This window comes from Hyla sarda, chromosome 3 (assembly GCF_029499605.1).
Source record: "Hyla sarda isolate aHylSar1 chromosome 3, aHylSar1.hap1, whole genome shotgun sequence".
Lineage (NCBI taxonomy): Eukaryota > Metazoa > Chordata > Amphibia > Anura > Hylidae > Hyla > Hyla sarda.
Window position 1 is genome coordinate 330,042,349 of NC_079191.1, and position 25,256 is coordinate 330,067,604.

At 38.8% G+C, this 25,256-nt stretch overlaps 1 protein-coding gene across 6 annotated transcripts in view; it reads right to left on the reverse strand.

The window, feature by feature from the left end:
• The window catches only part of ESR1 (estrogen receptor 1), a 305,869-nt gene that overhangs the window by 67,544 nt on the left and 213,069 nt on the right, over positions 1–25,256 (reverse strand). For all 6 annotated transcript variants that reach the window (XM_056567295.1, XM_056567298.1, XM_056567301.1 and 3 more), the window contains 2 exons: positions 22,943–23,059; positions 1,450–1,776 (listed from right to left, as the gene is read on the reverse strand). In XM_056567295.1, coding sequence (XP_056423270.1) covers positions 1,450–1,776; positions 22,943–23,059 — 444 coding nt within the window. The remainder of the gene's footprint in view (positions 1–1,449; positions 1,777–22,942; positions 23,060–25,256) is intronic.

The window sequence follows — 25,256 nt, forward strand, 5'->3', positions numbered from 1 at the left end:
TAGTATCCGCAAGGATGCACTACTAGACTCAAAAAGACAGGACTGTGGAAGTACCAACAGCTCTGCGCTCTAGGAGGCTGAATGACAGCCTAGGGGGAGTTTAAATATCCTCCTGGCTGGCGCCAAAACAAGACTCCGCCCACAAGGCGGAGTTACAGATAAAGAAATCCTGTCTTAAAAAAACAGGAGAAAAACAGGAAAAAAAGGAACCCTATTAGTTAGAGGGTTATGGAAGAGGCTCCTCGCTCGGTTTCGCCGCATTATTAGCAAAAACGGCGCAAAAAAACGAGCCGGGAGCGAAGAGAGAAACAGGAAGTGACGTCAGACGCCGCTGACGCACTTCCGGCCGGGGCCGCGATTGGAGTCGCGGCTCCGAGGAATAGAAGCAGATGGGCGCAAACTATGCCCAAATTTGCAAGTAAGAAACCCCCCCCCCCCCTCCTACTCATATAACAGGAGTAAGGGGGTCACCATCTGTCCCACTGTCCGGGAGGACAGAAAAAAACACAATGAGGCAGAGGATGACCCTCTTACTTATACAGGGGGTTGTGGGTGTGTCTTTACTGATTGTTTAATTAGGTTCAATAAAACTTCCATCTGTCCTACCAGTTCGCGGGGGGTGGAATACCCCATCTGTGCTACTGGTTAGGACGTAAGGGAACACCTGTCCAGCTCTGCTGTGTCTGACACATTCCAGAGTGTCTGTTTGCCCCTCAACCCTTGGGGTGTTACACTAAGATTACACATACCCTCACTACAGGCTACTAAGTGCAGGACTACAATATCCTGTGTAAAGTCGTTATCCTGACCTGAAGGACTTATTTCTTATTTTATTTGAACATTTCTTATTTGTCTGAGAGGAGAATAAGCTGAGCAAGGGCTCCTTAGCCAGGTACTGTTTTTGTTGGAACTGTTCAAGGTCTGTGCTTCCACTATGTAGAAGATGTTAAGTTACCTGTTATGGTGCAACACTCTGTCAAGTCTTGGTTTACACTGCCAACACAATATCATGGGCCTTTCACCTACCACCAGCCAAGACATTTTCACTAGGAAGTACCCCAAGGGATATAAACTATATACCATTAGTGCAGCCCCTCACCCTTGATCATTGTGTCAGTCGAGACTTTAGGGGACACATGTGGGGATATTTATCCAAACCTGTCCAGAGGAAAAGGTGCTAAGTTGCCCATATCAACCAATCAGATCGCTTCTTTCAATTTTTAAATAGGCCTCTGAAAAATAAAAGAAGCAATCTGATTGGTAGCTATGGGCAACTCCACAACTTTTCCTCTGGACAGATTTTGACAAATCTCCCCCATGGAGTTCTTTACAACTCTTGCCACCTGTGACATCTACAGCTTAAACTAAGACTTTCACTGCTCAGGGACAAGTAGCAGGAAACCCTCCCCCACATCCATGTCCCCACCAGGTAGCTACATAAACACCTACCTGGAACTCTTTTGGCCCAGTTAATCATGTGCACTAGCTCCTTATCTGCGAGGTTTGTGAGCAATGTCATCATAGAAGCTTCGCTCAGAGGTTTGGTAGAGTCATGCTCTGAATAAACAATAGGTGGCTCAGCTTCCATTAAGGCACTGATAAGCTGTTCGGCTGTCAAAGACAACACTGAGCTCAATTTCATGCTTTTAACAGTAGGGTTCACCCAAATAGATGCTGTCCTTATTTCAGATGTATTCTCATCACCCTTCTGCTCCTGCTCTTCCTTTTGACGTTTGTGTTTCACCATGCGTCCTCCTCTGCGATCTTTCCTGATACCTGAAAATGATGAAAATGAATACAAACATTATCATCTTATCAAGCTACTTAATCTACCAATAAATGATGAATCTGTACATTTTTATAGAATTTTGTTTTAGAAACCTTTCTAAAAACTACTTTCTGTCATGACTCTTCTGTAAAAGTTTTTATTAAATTTCTCTAATACAGTTGGGAAACTTTCTCTAATTCTCCCTCACTCCACCCTGATAGATCTAAGTTTGATATAGATGCCAGTATAATTGTTAAATCCTGAATTCTACTAGAGATGAGTTATTCATTACTAATTTTAATATCCATGCCCATGCCCTCATCGATGACTGAACCAGCGGATTCAAGTTTTTTTTATCCCTGCCTCCTTTCAGAAAATCATATAAAAGAGATTATAAGGCTGAACATCCCAATTTTCAATGTTAGGCCATTGTGTTACGTATGTTCCACAAGACCTTTAACAATGAAGCCAATGTTGCCATACAATAATTTTTTAGTTCTGGGATTCCCAAACCTCCTACCAAACGGTTGCTATATAACAAAAACAAAGCTATTCTTGGTCTTTTCCCTCCCCAGATATAATATGACATTATGTTCCACATGTACAGAGAGTTGGCATTGTCTAGCAAAATGCGAGTATTTTATGCACCAGACAATTAATCTTAAAAAAGTATACAAAAGTAGCCCAAACCTCAAGGAGAGTAGAATAAGATGAATTTTTTGAATAAATATATTTTTTCAAGACCGTGCTTCAATTAAACAGATTTTTGTATGATGATAATATTAAAATTGCAGATTTGGGCTCACAGTAGCTGGCAAACACTGTGAGTCAGCAGTATATTCAAAGTCATGGTAAGCTAAACGTGTTTCAGGGTACTTAGGCAAATCACGCTCGACTCTCGAAGGGGTCGAGAGCGATTTGCCTAAGTACCCTGAAATGCATTTAGCTTACCATCACTTTGAATATACTGCTAGCTCACAGTGTGTGCCAGCTACTGTGAGCCTGGAATCTGCAATCTTAATATTATCATCATTCACCGTCCCTGCAATCCACCTATTTGAAGATCCACTTGCCAAGAGATCCTCCGTGCCGATCTGTCTCTCCGCTGCTAACAGTGATCCTGTGATCCATCCCCTGTGATCCACTAGCTGCTAACACCTTCCTAGCTGACGTCAGAGGCCGCTGCTACGAGGCCAGCAACTGTGTGGCATTTTACTGGGTCCAGCGCAGTCCGGACCAGCCGCACTCAGTGCCCACCAGCGCTCTTCGGCCAGCGAAAGTACTGTTCGCACATCACCATCACGGTACTAGACCAAATTCAGGAACGGGTAATATCCAAATAATATTGCAATAACTTTTATGGACATTTCACCAATCTCACTTCACCATATAAAGACTATTTAACCATCCGGACGTCCAGTAGCTGAACCTGCAACACACTTTATGTTTTATATGGATCTTTTGTATTGATTTTATTGTTTTTATATCTGCCAGTAATTTTTCCTCCCACAAGGGCCTTGTGTGAGGAATATGTGCAATTGAAATGACTTTATATGTAAATAAAAAATCAGTTTAATTGAAGCATGGTCTTGAAAAATATATTTATTCAAAAGATTCATCTTATTCTACTCTCCTTGAGGTTTGGGCTACTTTTGTATAATACTTTAGAATCCTATCCTCACTTTGGGTATAAGTGATTGCCCTTACACCTCGGACAGTAGTTAATTGTGAGCTGCACCAATCCTTTTCTTTTTAATCTTAAAAACTGCATAGAATGCTGTGTAGGTTAACACCTGGGTGTGCTAGCTCAGCCAGATGATAATACAATGAAGTTAGCTCAGTATTGTGTAATCTGTATATAAAGCTAAAAAAAAAGAAAGAAAGAATGTTTTCCCGCTACTTTGGTAGTCTTACAGCGCCTGATTTTATCCCGCCACCACCTAAAGGAAAAAGTTTGGAGTGCCATCTGCTTATAAAGCTATGACGTTTCTTTTCAATATTTACAGCAAAGATTTTCGGGTTCATTCGGATGGCCTGAGCAAGAGTTTCTATTTATAAAGTGAAAAACCATCATGGATAAGGGACATTACTACTGGGTTCTGTTTGATATTCCACACTCCTGTGATAAGGTACTGTTTGCAAAAACTTAAGCTGGTGGTGAATAATATAATAAACAAATTCCAGAGAAAATATCTTCCTTAAAACCCATATGTTGTAATGCCAAGAAGGCAAACAACCATCTTCTCGGCATCCAAAGCCAGCATCAATGTTGGCTTCCCACCCTTTTCTATATGATAAAAAAAAAATTAAGCAGGATTCTTGTGTTATCACTTACTTGTCGACCTTTTATGAAACCATATTGCTCTATAGCTATCAAATCTGGCTATAATGTGGATCTGCATTTAAAAGTGAAATTGATCTATAGTTTTGTGGTTTATGTAGCTCCTTCCCCTCTTTAGGGCTTGTAAATATCTAAGCTTGTAAGTTTTCCTTAGGAAACTCCCCTGTTATTACTTTTTGAAAAAAAACTAACTTTTTTTTTCTTTTTTTTTAAGAGATTGAGCTGTATGAGGGCTTGGTTTTTGCGGGATGACTTGATGTTGTTTGAGGTACCACTTTGGGTTACATATGATGTTTTGATCATTTTTTATTTCATATTTATGGAGGCAGTATTAACATTGGTAATTTTGATGACTTTCTTATAATTTTTTTTACAGTGTTCACTGTGTGAATTCACAGTGTGGTATAAATTTGTTTTTGCAGGTCAGTATGATTATGGCAATACCTAACTTATATACTTTTTATAATGGGTTATTACATTTACACTTGTGCATTGCCATGTCCTAAGAGTCTACATTTTTTAATTTTTCTCACCTACACAATTGTGTGAGGACTTTTTTTGTGGAATGAGTTGACGTTTTTAAGGGGACTATATATATATATTTTTTTTTTTCAGTTAAAACTGGTTTTCCCAAGTGAAAACCAGTTCTCACTGAGAGCCTTTGTGAAAACGAAATTTACTGCTTTTCTCTAGTTGAAATCAGTTTTTACTGAGAGCCTTCATGGAAACTAGGATTTACTGCTAATCGAAAAACCTGAATGTCAATTACAACTGGTTTAAACTGGAGAAAATTAGTTCTAACTAAATGACTTAGTTAAAACCTGTGAAAACCAGTTTGAATGAAAGTATTATAATATGTCAAGAAAGTCGGGCACCTGATTATGCAAAGGTATTAGATGACTCAGAGGAGGTATTAGCCTGGTATGTATTGTTGAATCTGTTTTAAAACTAGTTTTGACTATGGAAACCTGTTTGAGTGAAACAAATCAGTTAAAAGTACCTGAAAGTGTTGGGAATTATACATTATGAATATATAAAAAACAGACAGAGCTCCTCATAGGGCAATATCGCCATACCAAAAGAACATTTATATGTCAGTATAACCCCATAGAGTTACAGCAATCCGCTTATCTGGTTACATTGTGTAACAGACACAACTACTTAATAGCATGAATAGCATGGTGCTACCTCCTGGTATGGACTGGGATGGACTCCAGACGAACAATTATAAAAGATCAGGGGAAAAAAATCTAAGTCAAAATTGGTTTTCAATAAGTTTTAGTTTGAACAAAGGTATTTAGTCAAAACTGGTTAAGACTAAAAAACTATTTTAACTGTAATATATTTTTTCACTTTTTTTTACACATTACTCTTTACTGATCATATATATAATACAGTGCAGTATAAATCTTTTCTGCACTGCAATATGTCAATGTTTATCAGTGTTACACTGACGGGCATAGCACAGCATATCAAACTCTGCCTCAGGCAGTGCCTGATCTGCTTCCGTAGCCATGACAATGGAATCTATGGTCAGGCTTCCGGTTGCCATGGCTACTATAGGTGCCCACAATCTGGTGCCCAGATGAGGAGCAAAGGGAGCCCCCTCCTCTGTCGTCCTGATAAATGCTGCAGTCATAGATGCTGCGGTCTAACTGATGGTTAAATGTCAAGATCAGAACGCAGCTACATTCTTTGCAGTTGGCTCCTTCGATGCCGCCTTTCCCCTGATCGCTTCACTGAGTGAAGTATCAAAGATGGAGGGGAGGAGGAAACAACGCTCCTGCCTACCTCACCTTATTCAATTTATTTACTATTTCCACTTCTGTGGCCTCTTTCTTTTTATCTTTTTAATCAGAAATCGTTGACAATAAATATTTAATTTGTGGCAATTGTGTTTAAATTGAATCATATTTTACCAAGGTGGAAAAGGGGGAGAGAAAAAAAGTCCTAAAGTCCAAAGCCTTTAAGTGGGCTCTGTCCCACAACCCTTCTTAGGTCATGTTCAAATCAGCGTTGGGCAAATCCGTTATGAGATGTCTGTTATTGTCATATAATGGATACCATTCTTAATGGATCTAAAACTGATGTTCATGGTCCATTCTTTTAAAATATTTCGTTAAAATTTAATGTAAAATAGCAAACTGTTCACATTTATTACTATCCATTAAAACATCAGTTTTTTTTAACCATTTGCATTCTTTTTTCTGAGCATGCTCAGTAGCAATAACAGATGTAAAAAATAACAAGGGCTAATGAAGATTACCTCCATTACCTAAGAATGTCCATAATTTCTGATGGGAAAAAAATTAGTGCATGTCCAGTAAAAATCACCCATTAAAATGAATAGGATCAATTAATTCTAATTTCATTTCAGTTTCTCAAATATTTCAACAGAACTGAGTAACAAAAATGAAAAACGCTGGTGTGAACCCAGCCTTATTCCTATGTTAGCTTTACTTTACGGTGACCCATTCCTCCAGAATCTGCTTTAATTGATTATCACTTTTCCTGTCTTTTGTGTCTTTATCTCATATCCCCATTTGGACAGTAGTTCCTTTAGAGATCTGATTGACTATAATGTTCTTTCTTTCTGAATTGACAGACGAGTTGAGAATCCAGCATCTATAAGCTATTTGATTATTATAGGGTTGTAATGTTGCTAAATTACGTCACTCTTCCCTTAGTGTAATTTTTCCTATTGTCTTGACATGTTTTCCTGTTTTAGTAAATCAGGAGCAGACAAATTAATATTTTGAAATGGATGGTATATTTGTGGATACAGTCAGTACTTAAAGGGGTACTCCGCCCCTATACATTTTATTCCCTATCCAAAGGACAGGAAATAAGATGTCTGATCGCAGGGGTTCCACCACTAGAAACTTCTGCAATCTCCTGCATGCCACCACAAAATTCTGAACTTTTTGTTCTGAAAGGGAGGGGGCATGGCACCTCTTTGAGATGGATGCACGACTTCTTTTACACAGAAAGATAACACTTCTCTATTACCCTTCATGTGTCTTCCAGATGTGTTTTGACATAGGAGTGTTCCAACAATTTTTAATATTACCAATATGGTCCCTAATTCTCCTCCTGAACTCCCTCCTTCTTTTACCAATATATTGAAGGTGACAAACACAAATGCATAGGTAAACTACTTTTTTCGTTCTGCAATTATCAAAATATTGTCTTTTGTTCTCCTCTGATCGTGCTCCTGAAAGTTTTGGTCTGTTCAACCTGTGAGCACGTTATGAAGCCACCACATCTAAATGTTCCTAGTGGTTTCCTTTCCGACCATGTTCCATTTTTGGGAGGGAAATTGAAAATTGTTACAAACAAATTTGTTCTTGATCTACCTCCTCCTCTTGTATGTCACTAAAGGATACCTAGAAAGGATATCCTTGAAATCCGGGCCCCCCTACAGGACACACCAGTGTCCTAAAATAGTTCTTACTTTCTCGCCTTATCATTCAAAGTCCCAATGATGTGCAATTTACCATCTCCTTCTTCAGGTCACTTGCCCGTTGATTGAAGGCCAGCAGAGACAAACATTTTCTGTAGATTCTCAGGTATTGTCTTATTGGTATACCATTCTTAAGAGGTTTGGAATGATGACTTTTCCACTGCAGTAAACTGTTCGTTGCTGTGACCTTCCTAAATGTAGCTGGGTTGTCATGCCTGCTTATCCTTTCTGCTAGGGAAAATTAGTGGAGACCCATATGGCATTTGCAAAAACAGTAAGGCTAATCTGTGCCAGGTGTAAGGTTAGGGTTAAGAGAAAGATCTAATGAAAAATTAAGGACATTTAGCTAGAGTTAGTTTTTTGTTTGTGTCTGTTCATCTTCATTTGCTTCATTCCTGAATTTGTGCCATAGTCCATTGTATCATCTCTGATCTCTGTTGTCTCTTGGTGAACTGCTACTCTTGCTCTCGATAGCGGACAGTATTGATATGTGCTTTGTAAAAATTTTTTTGCAATACTACTCAGCTCTAATGTAAGTACTGAGGGTTTAAGAGTATTTGAAACCACAGTTAGGACCCAGGAAAAGCAACTGCTATCAGTGAAGTACAGTCCTGTTGTCCATTGACCAGCCAATGTAGTTACAATAGTAACATTTTTGTATAAGCTAAAAATACACATCAGATACTTTTAAGGTAAATGTTAATTTAGATGACAGATATTTGTCCCAACTCCACTTTTAACATGCATGACTAGCCATGGGGGCATGTTTATATATTTAACCCCTTAAGGACCGGGTTTTTTTTCCGATTTTGCATTTTCGTTTTTGCTCCTTGCCTTTAAAAAATCATAACTCTTTCAATTTTGCACCTAAAAATCCATATGATAGCTTATTTTTTGCGCCACCAATTATACTTTGTAATGACGTCAGTCATTTTGCCCAAAAATCTACTGTGAAACGGAAAAAAAAAATCATTGTGCGACAAAATTGAAAAAAAAACGCAGTTTTGTAACTTTTGGGGGCTTCCGTTTCTACGTAGTACATTTTTTGGTAAAAATGACACCTTATTTTTATTCTGTAGGTCCATACGATTAAAATAATACCCTACTTATATAGGTTTGATTTTGTCGGACTTCTGGAAAAAATCATAACTACATGCAGGAAAATTAATACGTTTAAAATTGTCATCTTCTGACCCCTATAACTTTTTTATTTTTCCGTGTATGGGGCGGTATGAGGGCTCATTTTTTGCGCCGTGATCTAAAGTTTTTAACGGTACCATTTTTGCATAGATAGGACTTATTGATCGCTTTTTATTCATTTTTAAATGATATAAAAAGTGACCAAAAATGCACTATTTTGGACTTTGGAATTTTTTTGCGCGCACGCCATTGACCGAGCGGTTTAATTAATGATATATTTTTATAATTCGGACATTTCCACAGGCGGTGATAACACATATGTTTATTTTTATTTTTATTTACACTGTGTTTTTTTTTTATTGGAAAAGGGGGGTGATTCAAACTTTTAATAAGGGAGGGGTTAAATGATCTTTATTCACTTTTTTTTCACTTTTTTTTGCAGCGTTATAGGTCCCATAGGGACCTATAACACTGCACACACTGATCTTCTATGCTGATCACTGGTTTCTCATAAGAAACCAGTGATCAACGATTCTGCCGCATGACTGCTCAGGCCTGGATCTCAGGCACTGAGCAGTCATTCGGCGATCGGACAGCGAGGAGGCAGGAAGGGGCCCTCCCGCTGTCCTGTTAGCTGTTCGGGATGCTGCGATTAGCCGCGGCTATCCCGAACAGCCCCACTGAGCTAGCCATCCACTTTCGGTTTCACTTTTAGCCGCGCGGCTCAGCTCTGAGCGCGCGGCTAAAGGGTTAATAGCGTGCGGTGCCGCGATTGGCGCTGCGCGCTATTAGAGGCGGGTCCCGGCTTCACTATGACGCCGGGCCCGCCGCAATATGACGCGGGGTTACTGTGTAACCCCACGTTATATCAGGAGAGCAGGACCAAGGGCGTACCTGTACGCCCTTGGTCCTTAAGGGGTTAAGGAAAGGGAAATAAGCCCTCTTTGCCTACATGAAAAAGAAAACTTGCCAACCCTGCCAGCACTTGTAATGTACAGCTGACATTAATGTTATGTTTATGTCCAGCTTAGAACTGTACACAAACCACTATTACAATAAAAAAAACACCAGTGGGCATGGATAAAGAGAGCCTAAAATCAGTACAATATAATTTAAGCTCATAAATGTAATGCATATTCTCACTACATAAAATGAGGACACACTCCCTCCACAGTTAATTTAACCCCTTAAGGGCACAGACAATTTTGGCCTTAAGGAAGCAGCCAATTTTACTTTTGCATTTTCATTTTTTCCTCCTCACCTTCTCAAAATCATAACTCTGTAATATTTCCATCCGCAAACAAGTATGAGGGCTTGTTTTTTGCACCACCAGTTGTCCTTTATATGACATCACTCATTGTACCATAAAATGTATGGTGAAATTTAAAAAATACTATTTGTGTGGGGAAATGGAAAAGAAAACCACAATTTTGCAAATGATACCCAGGATTACATACTTTTCTATTATTGTGCCGCTTTAAAAAAAATCTCACACTTTTTAACCAAATTAGTGTGCTTAACCTCTTAAGGACCCAGGATGTATGGGTACGTCCTGGGTCCCGGTCCTGCGATATAACGCGGGGTCACACGGTGACCCCGCATCATATCGCAGCGGGCCTGGTACGTCCTGGGTCCCGGTCCTGCAAAATAACGCGGGGTCACACGGTGACCCCGCATCATATCGCGGCGGGCCTGGCGTCATAGTGAAGCACTATCGCAGTGCCGCACGCTATTAACCCTTTAGCCGCACGCTCAAAGCTGAGCCGCATGGCTAAAAACGAAAGTAAAAGTGCCCGGCTAGCTCAAGGAGCTGTTCGGGATCGCCGCGGTATAATCGCGGCATCCCGAACAGCTGTAGCACAGGAGGAGGTCTTCTTACCTTCTCCTGCGCTGTCCGATCGCCGAATGAATGCTTCAAGCCTGAGATCCAGGCTTGAGCATTCAATCGCCGGAAACACTGATTGATCCATTCCTATGGAGATGAATCAATCAGTGTAAAAGATCAGTTAATGCAATGTTATAGCCCCCTATAGGAGCTATAATATTGCATAATAAAAGTGTAAAAAAATCATTAACCCTTTCAATTATCCCTTCCCCTAATAAAAGTTTGATTCAACCGGCATTTCCAAGAATAAAAAAAACACAGTGTAAATAAAAATAAAAATAAACATATGTGGTATCGCCACATGCGGAAATGTCCGAATTATAAAAATATACCACTTTTTAAACCGCACGTTCAATGGCGTACGCGCAAAAAAAATTCCAAAGTCCAAAATAGCATATTTTTGATCACTTTTTATACCACATAAAAGTGAATAAAAAGTGATCAAAAATTCTGATCAGAACAAAAATTGTACCGCTAAAAACTTCAGATCACATCGCAAAAAATTAGCCCTCATAGCGCCCTGAACACAGAAAAATAAAAAAGTTATAGGGTCAGAAGGTGACCATTTTAAACGTATAAATTTTCCTGCATGTATTCATGATTTTTTTCTGAAGTGATACAAAATCAAACCTATACGAGTAGGGTATCATTTTCACTGTATGGACCTACAGAATAAAGATAAGGTATCATTTTTGCCGAAAAATGTACTGCGTAAAAACGGAAGCCCCCAAAACTTACAAAATAGTGTTTTTTCATCAATTTTGTCGCACATTGATTTTTTTTCCTGTTTCACCATAGATTTTTGGGTAAAATGACTAATGTCATTACAAAGTAGAATTAGTGACGCAAAAAATAAGCCATCATATAGAATTTTAAGCGAAAATTTTAAAGAGTTATGATTTTTTAAATTTAAGGAAGAAAAATTGAAAATGAAAAAACGGAAAAAGCCCGGGTCCTTAAGGGGTTAAAATCCCTCTATTTTGATGACCTATAACTTCTTCATTTTTTACATATAAGCGGTGGTATGAGGGCCCATTTTTGTGGTGTGATCTGTACTTTTTATTGATACCCCATTTGCATATATGAAACTTTTAATAATTTTTGGGGGGGAATATTAGGTGACAATAACAAGCATTTTTGGACTTTTATTTTTTACATTTACGCTGTTCACTGTACGGGATAAATAACATTATATTTTGATAGTTCGGACATTTACGAATGTGGCAATAACAAATATGTTTATTAATAAAAAAATGTTTACACTTTCTTGAGGTAAAATGGAAAATAGGGATGATTTACTTTTTTATTTATAATTTTTAAACTTTTTTTTTTCATTTTGTAACTTTTTTTTTACACTTTAATAGTCCCCATAGGGTTCTATTAACAGCAATCATTTGATTGCTAATACTGTTCAGTGCTATGCATAGGGCAACGCACTGATCAGTGTAATCGGTGAACTTCTGCTCTGGTCTGCTCGATCTCAGACCAAAGCAGAAGACCCATGGAGATGGACGGAGGCAAGTGAGGGGACCCCTGCCATTATGGATTAATAGATCCCAGTGACAGCGCTGAGGGCGATCCGGTCATCCATTTTTCTGACCGCACTGACGCAGATGCCATGATCTGTATTGATCACGGCATCTGAGGGGTTAATGGCAGACATAAGCACAATTGCTGATGTCCCCCATTACCAGCAGGTCCCTGGCTGCTGATAGCAACCAGGACCTGCCGCGCATGACACGAGCACCACTCCAGTGCTCACGATCATGTACAGGACGTCCTGGTCCGTTAAGTACCAAGGCACAGGACATATATTTACATCCTGTGTCGTTAGGGGTTAAATATCTATGGTATGAGTCGATATCCTTAAATTAAAAGATAAAAATTATCAACCGAAAATAACCTGAAAAGCAAATGTGAATACCATGTTCATTAGCCCAGAACAAAGGGCCAAAGGTGTGGATTTTTAGGTAAACAAGCCAACTGGCTAAATGTATTTCATGAACGATGTCCTCTATCTGGCAGTCAATATTTTTAATACAGAATTTAAAGACTAGTGGGATTAGACTGCACAAGAAGGGTCTTCAGTGTTAATAACCTCCATGACAAATAGTATATTATTAAGCATTCATTTGTCATTACTTTAGTGGATTTACCAGATGCAGAATCCACTTACAATCTGATATTAAAAAAACAAACATTTTTTTTACAAAATGATACAAGGCTTATGATAACAGTTATCATGCTTTCCAGGCGAAATTCTCTTAAAGATAACTTTAAATATTTGTGGTTTACCAGCTACTGAAAAATGAGGGAAATGTTTTAATTTAGGTTGCCTTCTCCTTGGATGGGTTTTCCAACCAACTGCTGTGATTGATGAACTTAGATTCCATGAGATGTTCTGGTCTTCAAAAATGAGACTTTCCAGAACTGATACCGTATCTACATCAGAAAATTTATTTAGAGGAACACACCTAAGTTTTCACGATATATTTCTTGCACTCCACATGTTATCTTAACCTTTGCTCACTATCCTTTTTGAGTTTATGAGATTAAACAGTGTAATATATTTGGCAGAGAATGCATAGGTGCATTGCAGAATATGGTTTAACAGTAACATGTTAATACGTACATATATAAATTATTGATTAATTATTGATTCATGAATCCTCAATTAAATATTGTATCTAAAATATAGCCTGCTCCCTGGTCTTCAATTGGCTCAGCCCCACAGAGAATATAGCAGAGAATGGGACTCATTTACTAAGCTGAAACTGACCAGTTTTTGTCTTTGTTTTTGAAATCCCGCAAACCCGACATTGCACTGTGAAAAGCCAAAAAGAGGTGTGGTCTGTCACAAAGGGGCATGGTCTGTCCAAAAGGGGGCGTGGTTTCACAACCTGACTGATTTACTATTGAATTCACAGAAAATCCTGTGGATAAATGGCTGGAAATATCCACCTAGAAAAAGCTGGTCAGAAAATGTTCCCGACTTTTCCTAATAGTAAATAGAGAGGAATCCTGCAAGTCTGAAACTACTTTTCCCACTAGTAAAAACCTGACACTATTAATAAATGAGGCCCCGTGTGTGTGCGAACGAAACATCAGCAAAATGAGAACAAATAGGATGGCAGTGGAAGGTATACCCAGCATGAGCAGCTAAAACTGAATCTAAACAGAGGAAGTAGACAAACGGTTTCCAAATAGAACAATCGTTTTCATAATATTACTTCAACAATAGCAATAGTTTATGGGTACATATCTATGCCATGTACACAAGGAAATCTAGAGCTATATATTAAACCCATGGGTTGTTAAGCCATTGCCATGACTTCAAACTCAAAATTCTAATAAAAAAAATTTTGCTGAATTTTTTTTAATACAAAATAAACAGAAAACATATGTATAATGTATACATAATTAAACATAAGTATGATGTGTACCGGAATCAATCAATATATTTGTATATTGGTGTAGACCGTTTGCCAGGTGCATCTTGGTCATGCCTGGCAGTCACTGTGTGTTCAAGCAATTTCCTTATGTGCATTTCTTATTGGTAAACTCTTTTTTTAAAGTTAGATAAAACCAACTCTGTAAACATTTAATTAAAATCAAAATTTTTGTATTGTATTTGTATCTTATAACATTTAACCACTTTCCACAAGCTTAATGCTCTTAACCAAAATATTTTTGGAAGTGGTTTCTTGCTGTATATCTGGGATACATGTGTATCATATCATCTTATGATAACATTTGTTTCAGATACTCCTGCCAAGCAATAGACACTTATTGTAAATGTGGCGCCTCTCTTCCTATATTAATATTAACAAAAATAAAATAAGCAATTAAAATAATTTTATGGGTTTACATCATCATATATTTGTACTTCACAAACTTTGGAAAGGACTTGCGCTATAAAAGGAATAACAAAACACAAAAAAGTTCACTCAACGTCTCCAAATAGTACCAAATACAATAAATCCATTGTGTAAAACCTGGTCCATAGTCAGCCTTGTTAGTTTTAGTTTATGAGTGTAGGTGAAAGGATATCCTTATATTTCTTTTGAGTGTACTAACACTATATAACTTGCTGTAAATGGGATAATGTTAAAGGAGTATTCTGGCTGTATACATCTTATCCCCTATTCAAAGGATAGGGGATAAGATGTATGATCGCAAGGGTCCCGCCGCTGGGAACCCTCATGATATCGGTGCAGAACCGGCCATCCCCTCCATTAATTCCCCTCCCATAGACATAAATTAAAGGGGCGTGGCCATGACGTCACGTCCCCCTCTCAGAGGTAGCGGGGGCTGCACCAAGAGCGCAGAGGTCCCCAGCGGCGGGACCCCTGCGATCATACAAGATGTATAAAGCCCCTTTAGTAATACCCCTTTAGGTAAGTACACATCTACATAGAGTTTGTAAAATTTATGCGGATAACATATGACTGTATAGGGGGATAACAAATTACTGCATATTATTGTGAACTTTACTGAGAAGGCAACATTTGCAAGAATGCAAGATATTCATTGAAAGCATTGTAAAAAGGGTATGCATGCAAACACAGAGCACAGGGCCCCCTATAACATAGCTATACTTTTCATAAATAAAGATGCGTAAGAGCCCCCATACATTATCATTCTTAAGGCTACATATAGAGCAAGCAATTAATGGACCATACAGTGCCAGCCACACAGACCTTATTGCTAGATACAAAGTCCCCATTGCTAAAAACAGACCCTCCACGGGTAGCTATAAAGTTAGAAGTTAGTGGAGAAAAAATTATTATTTGATTTATCTATAAGTTTACCATTCCTACTGTGTGAATATGTAAATTATTCAATCCATGTATAGATACCCCAAAATAAAATTAGTAAATAAAAAGAATTATTGTGTAAATATATATTAGGGGATTTGACAACTAGTTCACCCGCACTAAACCCAATATGCAGGGTTATAAGGGGAGGTTTATCAAAACCTGTGCAGAGGAAATTAGGCCCAGTTGCTGATAGCAACCAATCAGATCGCTTCTTTCATTTTTCACAGGACATTTCATAAATGAAAGAAGCAATGTGATTGGTTGCTATGGGCAACTGGGCAACTTTTCCTCTGCACAGGTTTTGATAAATCTCCCCCATAGTGTGGATGAACCATCCATGGTCATGGCTGGACTTACCTGGGTTCTTACAGTGCCGGGGAACACCCCCAAAGAGCTTTGAACCTCATTTGAAGAACAACAAAAAGGCTTATATCTCAACATTGGACTAAAGAGATACAAAGGCTTGCCTGAAGACTAGTCTTATTTAGCAATGGGCTTACTTGCCCTCCTGTTCTACTGCTGGTCTACTTTAAAAGGATCTGATGCTAGTTTTGGGGCTTGATATCACAAGACACCTTCAAAGGTCTTGTGGAGCCCATCGTTCAACAGTGTTGTTCTGGCAGCACGAGGGGGAACTACAATGTTAATGGCTAATCAGTATAAACATACTATAGATAGATTGATAGATATGTAGGCAAATAGATGTCACATACACTTACAAATGCTCGTTTTTTTCAGAACAGAAAAAAATTGGGAAAACAATATTTTTTATAAAGGAGATGGAACAGATCAAAATTGTGCCATTACTGAAAATGACTTTAATATCAGAAGTCACAAAATTGAACCATTTTGAAATAAGAAATATATTCTCCTCCTTGAATTCAAGACACTTGTAAAAGCCCATGGACTGCCAAAATTGTCTTTTAATCTTCCTTTCAATAGTAAAATACATAGTGAATGGATCGTATAACGTCCGCTCAGTCATACTACTGATAAACAGTAATGGTAGGTTACATACAGTAAAAGGTCAGCAGGTCATTTCAGGCATGCTCCTGACATTTGATAAGATCACTTCTCTCTACAGCAATAAAGAAGATATCACCTCTGGAATAGGCTGTTGCATGAAAAGCTGTACACCACAAATATGGGAATATATCTCAAGGTTTTGTTAAAGGCCACAGTAAAACCAATTTCTTTAAATGAATCGTTGCATTTGAAAATAGGATTTTTGATCCAATGTTGAATGCATACCGTTTTACTGAATGCCCTTATTTCCCAGAATGAGTTACAAATTACTCCATTCCAAAATAATCTTTCTGTCACTGCCGTCTCATACAAAGTTGGATGCATATTATCAATTTTGTTTTCCAGGGTTAGGCCATTGGTACTCAGTTGCATATAAAGAGACCTTTGGAGGACATACAATCCCAAACACCATTCACAGGTCTAAACACCTAATTGTATACACTGGTGGACTCCAACCTGTGGCTCTCCACTGTTTGCATTTGCAATAAGAAAAAAAATATATAATAATAATCTTACAGCGGGACCTGATACCCACAAGCTGTAAGGCCAAGGTGGCCACTGTAGCATCACAAAATCTGGAGAATCACAGCTCTAGTGGAGTATCCTACTTTCTCCTAATAGCCTTATTACATAAACTGATATCACCCTGTGCCGATGTTATTTTGTCATGCTGAAAAATCATTTTCATCAGCCACATATCTCATCGTGTAATAAGACATGTGCGGCCAATAAATCATGATCAAAGGGCTGCAGAAACAATCCTGCAATAGTTTGTGTTGCCCTCCGGACACAACAATGGAACCTTGTAATAGGCCCAGTAAACAAGTGCCTACAAGTTCAAAGTAAAATTACCCAAAATCACAAAAAGAGAAGGCAGCGCTCATCCAAATGAAAGTTGATATGCAGGGAGGAAAAATCAGATCAGACCCCCTTAATATACTGTCAATTGAAAATTATTATAGAAGCTAGAACAAGAGAGGACCCCACTGAAGGTTTCAATAAAAAGTAAAAAAAAATTGTTGGATGACGCCTATGCTATGACCAACATTGTCTCCTCAAAAGAGAGAGATTATATCTACAACCCCAATCCTAGTGTGTCATATTTTTATATTTTACCCAAGATCCATAAGGATCCCATCCACCACCCGGGACATCCCATTATTGCCAGCATGGGTTCCTTAACTGGAAATTTGTCTGAATATATTGATCATTAACTTATGTTATACACTTCCCCACTTACCTTAAAGATACTGGGCACCTACTGAGTCTCCTAAGGGAGATACAGTGGGAAGAGGGATATCTGTGGGCCACTTTGGATGGCATCCTTTTTGGCAGAAGACCCGTTAATGCCTGCCAAACAGCAACAATTTATTTTAGATGCTATACAGTTCACGTTGGGACACTTTTCCTATGACCAGGGCTTTTATATACAGGTTTGCAGAACGGCTATGGGGACCAAGTTTGCTCTGACCTACCCAAACCTGTATATGGGAGCCTTTGAGGGGGGTATATGTGATCCCCACGTGAAATTTTATCCGAGATTTATTGATGATATCATTATTATTTGGGATGGCCCTGAAACAACTTTATTGGGATTTATTCATAGCCTCAACCTAAATGATTGGGGTTTACATTTTACTGCCCATATTAGTGCCCAGGAGGAAAAGGAAATTGAAAAATATAGCTTGCAATTATTTACACATGTCCAAGAAGAATAACAGAGGAACACACATGCAAAGGTTGTTTTTCAAGCAAGTTTGGAAAAAATAGGTGACTTAAAGGGATACTTCCACGGAATTTTTTTTTCCAATCAACTGGTGCCAGAAAGTTAAACAGATTTGTAAATTATTTCTATTTAAAAATCCTAATCCTTTCAGTACTTATCAGCTGCTGTATGCTTCACAGGAAGTTATTTTCTTTTTGAATTTCCTTTCTGTCTGACCACAGTGCTCTCTGCTGACAAGTCTGTACATTTTAGGAACTGTGAGGAGTAGGATAGATTTGCTATGGGGATTTGCTCTGGACAGTTCCTAAAATGTACAGAGGTGTTAGCACCAGTTGAGTAAAAAAAAATGTTTTCCAGTGGAGTACCCCTTTCATGTCAATCTGACAACTATCATACTGAACATAAGAGACTGAGGGCACCTCAAGAGCTTGCCCAATCCCAGCTAGTTTGTAAGTGTTATCCAAGTCAATTGTGTAGTCTGACCTAATTTTAGATGAATATTAAAGTAAAATATTATCATTGAAACCAAGAAAATGAATTACCCCTGCTTCCATGTATGTCTGCCATCTCCCTGGCCTAGGACTTCAAAAGGTAAATGCTAGAGCACATAGCAATTTAGGCAAATTTAGATAAGACGACACAAGTGCCAAGCATTAACTCCCTGCCAAAGATTGGCATTTTGAATCAGTGCCGCCTGTTTGTATACTGTGTTGAGTGTTGAAGTGGGATTACAAGAGATATATCATGTTTTATTATGAGAAGAATGAGAAGTGGTTCCTCTCCCGGTTAAGATGTAACATTATTTTGCTTGGCTCCTGTAGGAGACACATTACTGGCAGTGTTGCAGCTTCATTCGGCCAAGGAGAAAAAAAAATTACTGGCCTACATTTTTGCATTTATCAAAAAAAAAAAAAAACTGTCAAGCATGGTGGGAAGAACGATTTGGACATAGCTGTTGATATCAGAAGACAGAGGTTTTCAACAGAATTTACTTCAGATTTCCACAAGCTTCATAGTATATAAAATAATGATAGGTTCCCAACATTTTCAGCCTATTAAATATTTCCTGTATTGACCCCCATGGGAAAACAATACTCTAGAGCATATTATGTGTCAGTATATGTCTGGGATGTTTTTTCTTGTACTTAAACCATCTGCTCTGCTGTAAGCTCATTCAGTCTGTGTGTGATCCAGCCTTCACCCTTCACATACAAGAAATTCTCCAACAGGACTCTATTCTTTATAAAAAGAAGACATGTCATAATCTATGTAGGCCTGCAAAATGCTTGCTTTAAGCCTTCAATCCGAGATACCTTCAGTTAGTGTAATACAAAATATTTTAAAGTAGTATAACTCCAATACCATGGGGTTTTCGGCCAATATTTGCCTGCTTAAATGGAATCTGACAACTTGTTCACCCGCACTTAAACCCTTACATAGGTTTATAGTGCAGGCGAACGTGTGTAAAACAACGTTTTACTCTCTTCGATCGATAATCCTGTTAGTGAGATAGAGCCCCGTTGCTAATGTGCAAATGAGCTATTTTGCGCAATGGAGGTGGGAGCCGGCATTGTAAGCATCCCTGCTTCCATCCCCTCTTCTCCCCTATTTCCGCTGGCTCTCGCCTCCTTTGTGCAAAAGGGCTAATTTGCATATTTACAACAGGGGCTCTATCTCAGTAACGGGACCACCGATCAGGGGGAGTAAAATATCATTTTACTCATGTTCACCTGCACTATAACTCAGTGTATGGGGTTTAGTGCAAGTGAACAAGTTGTTTGATTCCTTTTAAAAGCATCAACCTAAGTCATGGATTGTCCTACAGTGGATCTAATAGGGAAATGGATGTCCAGGAATTGTCTGATAGGATGGTCAGTCTATTACCACTCTCAGTAGATTAATAGCACTATGGATGGCACTGTTATTGGTGCCCTCTAGCCTTAGATAATTGGACATAGAAGGCATTTATGTGCTAAGATTACAGTCTACAGATGACACATTTTCCATCTCCATTTCACGTCTAAATAGTTGGCAACTGTGACATTTTTTCAGAAGTATGTTAAGAAAAGTAAAATATCATCCATCCCGTTGTATGTGTCCTGTAAACATGATAAATGCAACAACACGTGCTGATATATTTACAATAGTGGTTGAAAAAACCTTTAGTAAACTTTGTAGACCCATTTAGAATATCAAAGGCTTACAGGCATGTCCTGTAGTAGCATTTCCCTGGGCAGTGCATTAGGGGAACTGGAAGTAACAATTTACTATCAAGACTGGATTCACATGTAGCTAGGCTCACAAGTGGCTTTAAAAGTATGTCAGGCATTTTTATATTGTGTAGATGTTTGATAACTGTGTAAATACCCATTGACAATTAGTGTAATATCTTGTATTAAAGTAGCTTTATTTACAGGTGGCATAAATCATTAGTTTAGTGTAGATATTAAATGTTATTCCTTGTTTAAAGGGGTTATCCAGGTTCTGCAGCTCAGTTCCATTGAAGTGAATGGAGCCAAGTTGTAATACCACGCCCAAAATGGAGACAGACAGGGTGCAGTCTTTGAAAGAAAAAAGGTCTGTCTTTGAATTCCTAGATAACCCCTTTAATCAATGTGCTAGCTCAGAAATGATCCTCGGGCATCCTCGAACGTCTTCCTGAAATCTCTTAGACCAAACTCCTTTCTTCCTCCTCCCTCATCCAAAACTCCCTCTTCCCCCATGGCAAACTCCCTCCCCCCTCCTACAAAACTCTTGCATCAGGTCGAGAGCTCTGCAGAGTGTGATCATCCCTGATTGTCTGAGGCCACACACACCTGGGAGTTGGAGGTACCCTGGTTGGGAAACACTGCACTGTGCATTTATATTCCACTACAACTTCCAGCATGCCCAGACAGACTCTCTGCTCAGGGATGCCTGCACTGCCGGGAGCCAATCAGGGAGGATCACACTCTGCAGAGCTCTTCACTGCCCAGTCCCTGCCCATGTTAGGTGAATTTTCCCAGCACTCTTGTTCTTCCTGTATTTACTGCTAACTATCTGTGTATCTGACCTTTTGCCTGTGACTCAACTATCCTTTGGCTTTCTTTCTGTACTTTAGCTGTCTTCTTGGTTTCTTACTCTTGCCCTGTCCCTGATTAACCCCTTGTTTGATGATTTGGTGCCTTTTTTGCTTGACTGTTGTTGACTAGGACTGACTGACTACTCTTGAGGTCCTTACACCTTCAGTGTAGGGACCATAGGCCATTATCATTTCCCATTCTGGTAATAATTTCCCCCTCTTCTGCCCTCTCTAGAATCCTTCCTACCCCTCATCGCTCCCCAGTTTCAACACTACCCCCTACCGAATAAGCCCATTTAGTATTATTTTTCCACTAGTATGTCTGGTATCATTTCATTCTGCTGTATTAAACCCACCTCTTATATAATCTCTCCTTCCTGCAGTATCACCCCATCCTTAGTATCATCTCCCCTACTGCAGTATCATATCCTTCCAGTATTATTCCCTGACCATTATCATCTCCCCTTTTTGCTGTATAACCCCCCATTTCATATCTTCTTCTTTCAATATCATAGCCCTCCGGAATCCTTTCTTCCCTTCCAGTATCCCCCCCCCCCCAACAAATATATTGTTTCCGCCATTCCAGTACTATCCATGGCAGTAGCAATGCTTCTTTAAGAATCAACTCTCCCATTACGAGAATCCTTACGCCCTTTAGTTTCCTTTTTCTGCCACTTGAGCGTCAACTCATTACTATAGAACACAAGTGTCTTAGTCATCAGCATCATACCCTCTCTACACTTGCAGCATAACAGCAGATACTGTCAGCATCTCTTACCCAGACTCTTACAGTTCCTGTGCTATGTAACAAGAGAGAGCAAACCTGTCTCCACCTCTGATTACATACCTCAGGAGCTTCGGGGGCCTTCTGCCGGTAACCTTCCTGTGTATTGTGGTACAGATGTGAAGATGATATAATGCTGATGAATGGGTAAGACATTTGTGAGGTGCCAAGCTGTCTTTCATTTGGCAGCAATGGTGTTCCCGGTAATGGGAAAAGTGATGCACCCGAGAAGCCACACAGATCACACACACCTGTTTGGCACTGACCGTACACAAAATAATACAGTCAACTGACAGCTTTCACATTGCCACCAACAATACCATGTGGTAAAGCTGTCAAGAGAATGAGGGACATTTCATGTGACCTTTGCACTGGGCCCACCTATGTGCGAGAACAGACCTCTTTGCATTTAAGGACTAATGCTTGAAGCACTTGAAATGTATCCTTCTCTGTTGTCTAGGTTACATTGCTTTGGAGTGAGGGTCCATTATATCCAAAAGTCTAGTGTTTCACTTCAATAACAGACTCTACCAATTGTGATTTAACATCTGTTTCTAGTACCAATAATTCTGTATGCAAGGTGCAGAAATAAGTTTTTTGATATCCGATTTATGATATGAAAAGTGAAAAAAGCCTACAACATTAAAAAAATGTACGAAATGAATGCACTTGCAATATTGTGCTTTAAAAGTCCTCCTAAGTATCTTATATTTTGTGCCAATTTTTCCAGACACTATAAAGGCTAATTTTCTGTGTGCATAGATTGTCTTTATATGAACCTTTCAATTTAGTGATAAGAGAGTGAGCTGGTTGTAAGCACTCATAGACAAACTCAGAGGTTTTCTAGGATGTAAGTTTCTTTGATTGTAACAAAGTAAAATATCTTCTACATTTGGCAGATCCCTCTCTCAGTGCACTTAGTACCTACCCCCTTTCATCATCCCCACTTCATAGCACTTGCGGAGTCGACAGGCTTGACAGCTCTTTCTCCTGTTCTTGTCGATGGTGCACTGATTGGTAGCGGGACACATGTAGTCATTATGGCCTGCATAGAAAAAATAAGTATTTGTGACAAAGGGCTTGTTGTGATGGCCGCTACAACCTTGTTTTATGAAAAGGTGCACAATATATCCTTATCACAACACATAGGACTGTAACACAGTATGAATCAATATCTCCCAATGACATATAAGATTTTTTAAATAATCAATAACAGCTACTTTACTATTAGACTGACAATATTATTCTATTGGTTGCACATAGCCAAACATTGCTGTATGATTTGTCTCCTACAAAGTTTGCAAGTAAATGTTAGTATTTAACTTACATGCATTTATTGTGAATGTTTTGCATGCTGAACCTAGCAGAAGAGCAGAGACAAGGGTTTAAAGGGATGATCCATAAAAAAATAATACATACTCACCTGTCTCAATCCCATGCAGCTGCTGTTCTTACGTCCCTATCAACACTACTCAGTGCTACTTCCTGGTTCCTCTTACACATTAACCCCATAGGAACCGTCAATTCACCCAGTAACTGGCAGCAGTGGGGACCACCTCAGTACTGACTGTCTAGGTAAGCATTTTCTGTGGAGCTGACACGTCACAGGAACCATCGGTGAACTGCTGTGACCGGGAGCTGTCGGAACAATAGGTGTGTGGTATGGGGTGGGTGACTGAATTCTTATTTATTTTTGTCTCACCCTGACTCAATGTTAAATTATTTTCAAGGGCTGGAACACCTTAATATTAGAGCATCAGTAAACCAACAGTCATTTTTTTCCACCTTTTTCTTTTTTTTCTGCCTATGGAGCCTTTCTCTCCTATTTATCACTCTCCTCTTCAGTTATATAACAAAAGCATCTTAGGAAAAAGTTACCAAGATTTCATATTTTATATTGGCAAATTAATAAAAATAATAGTACCACTTGAACTTTGAATGAACTACTTATCATGTGGAAATGTTATAAATTTTAGTATATATTTTTTTCTATAAATTTCAAACAAAGAGGATAAGCATGGAGGATTTGTAAACTCGGTCTTAATAATTGACAAATAATCCATTTATTGAATTTCTTTTTTGATTTTAATGATTAATTACACGCATATTCTTCTTATTTTTATGAATTTTATGTAATTGATGGATAAAGTTTGACTTTTGACCTTGCAGCCACCAAGGTCACTGTAGCCTGAAAAGGCTGGTCAATATATATATTTTTTACATCAAGTTAGCTGCTATTGCATATTTTAGACAGCTAGATAGATACTTGAATTAATTATAACTCTTTTTGAACCCATTAAGAACATTGGACATAAATATACGCACTGGTACCCTGGTACTTAACGCACCAATTTGTACATTTATATCCTGAGTGGCATACTGACTATGAAGTGAGCACAGAAGATTTATCAGCAGTGTCATGCTCAATAGCGATCTCAATACTTTAGCGCCACAATATCTGTCCCTCTAACATGTATGAGGGGTCTGATCGGTTTGTCTGCCCGTCGGAGGTCTCCTCAGCTGCTCCTTATGGGTCCAGATCTGCCAGGCTCTATCTGCAGATTGCAGACAACACTGAGTAATGCTATGCAATAGCATAGTATTATTCAGTGTAAGCAATCTGAAGATTGCATATAAAAGCAAATATTTTAACACACTTATAAGCCCCTCCCCTAATGCAAATGTAAATATTGTGCTGTACATTTTATGCTAAAAATGAAAGGTGTCATTATAAAGTACCACAAGTTCTAGGTGGCATCCACCCCCATGTTCTGCATGTTCAGGAATTAAGTACTCTTAGACTAGTTATTCCTGATTTTTAAGGATTCTTTGATGACAGGTATTGTTTCACAGGACTAGCAGTAAGATATCAATGTGCTTAGCATACGCGGTGCCAGTGTTTATAAGAAGGTCAGAAAGGGATCCTGGAAACTATAGGCCTAAAAGTTTTACATCTGTTATGGGGGAAACTATTTTAAAGTTTTCTTAGATATGCTATTCTGGGTTATGCAACATGGGTTTATGCAGGATCGGTCTTGTCTGACTAATCTGATCACCTTCTATGAGGAGGTCAGTTATAGAATGGACCAAGGGGAAGCTGCGGATTCTTTTCAATATGTTTATTAATCACCTTGTGGAGGAATTACAATGTAGAAATTAAATATTTGCAGACTATACTAATAAAGATGATCTCCACGGAGAAGGATAATATCACACTACAGAGGGATCTGGGGCAGCTGGAG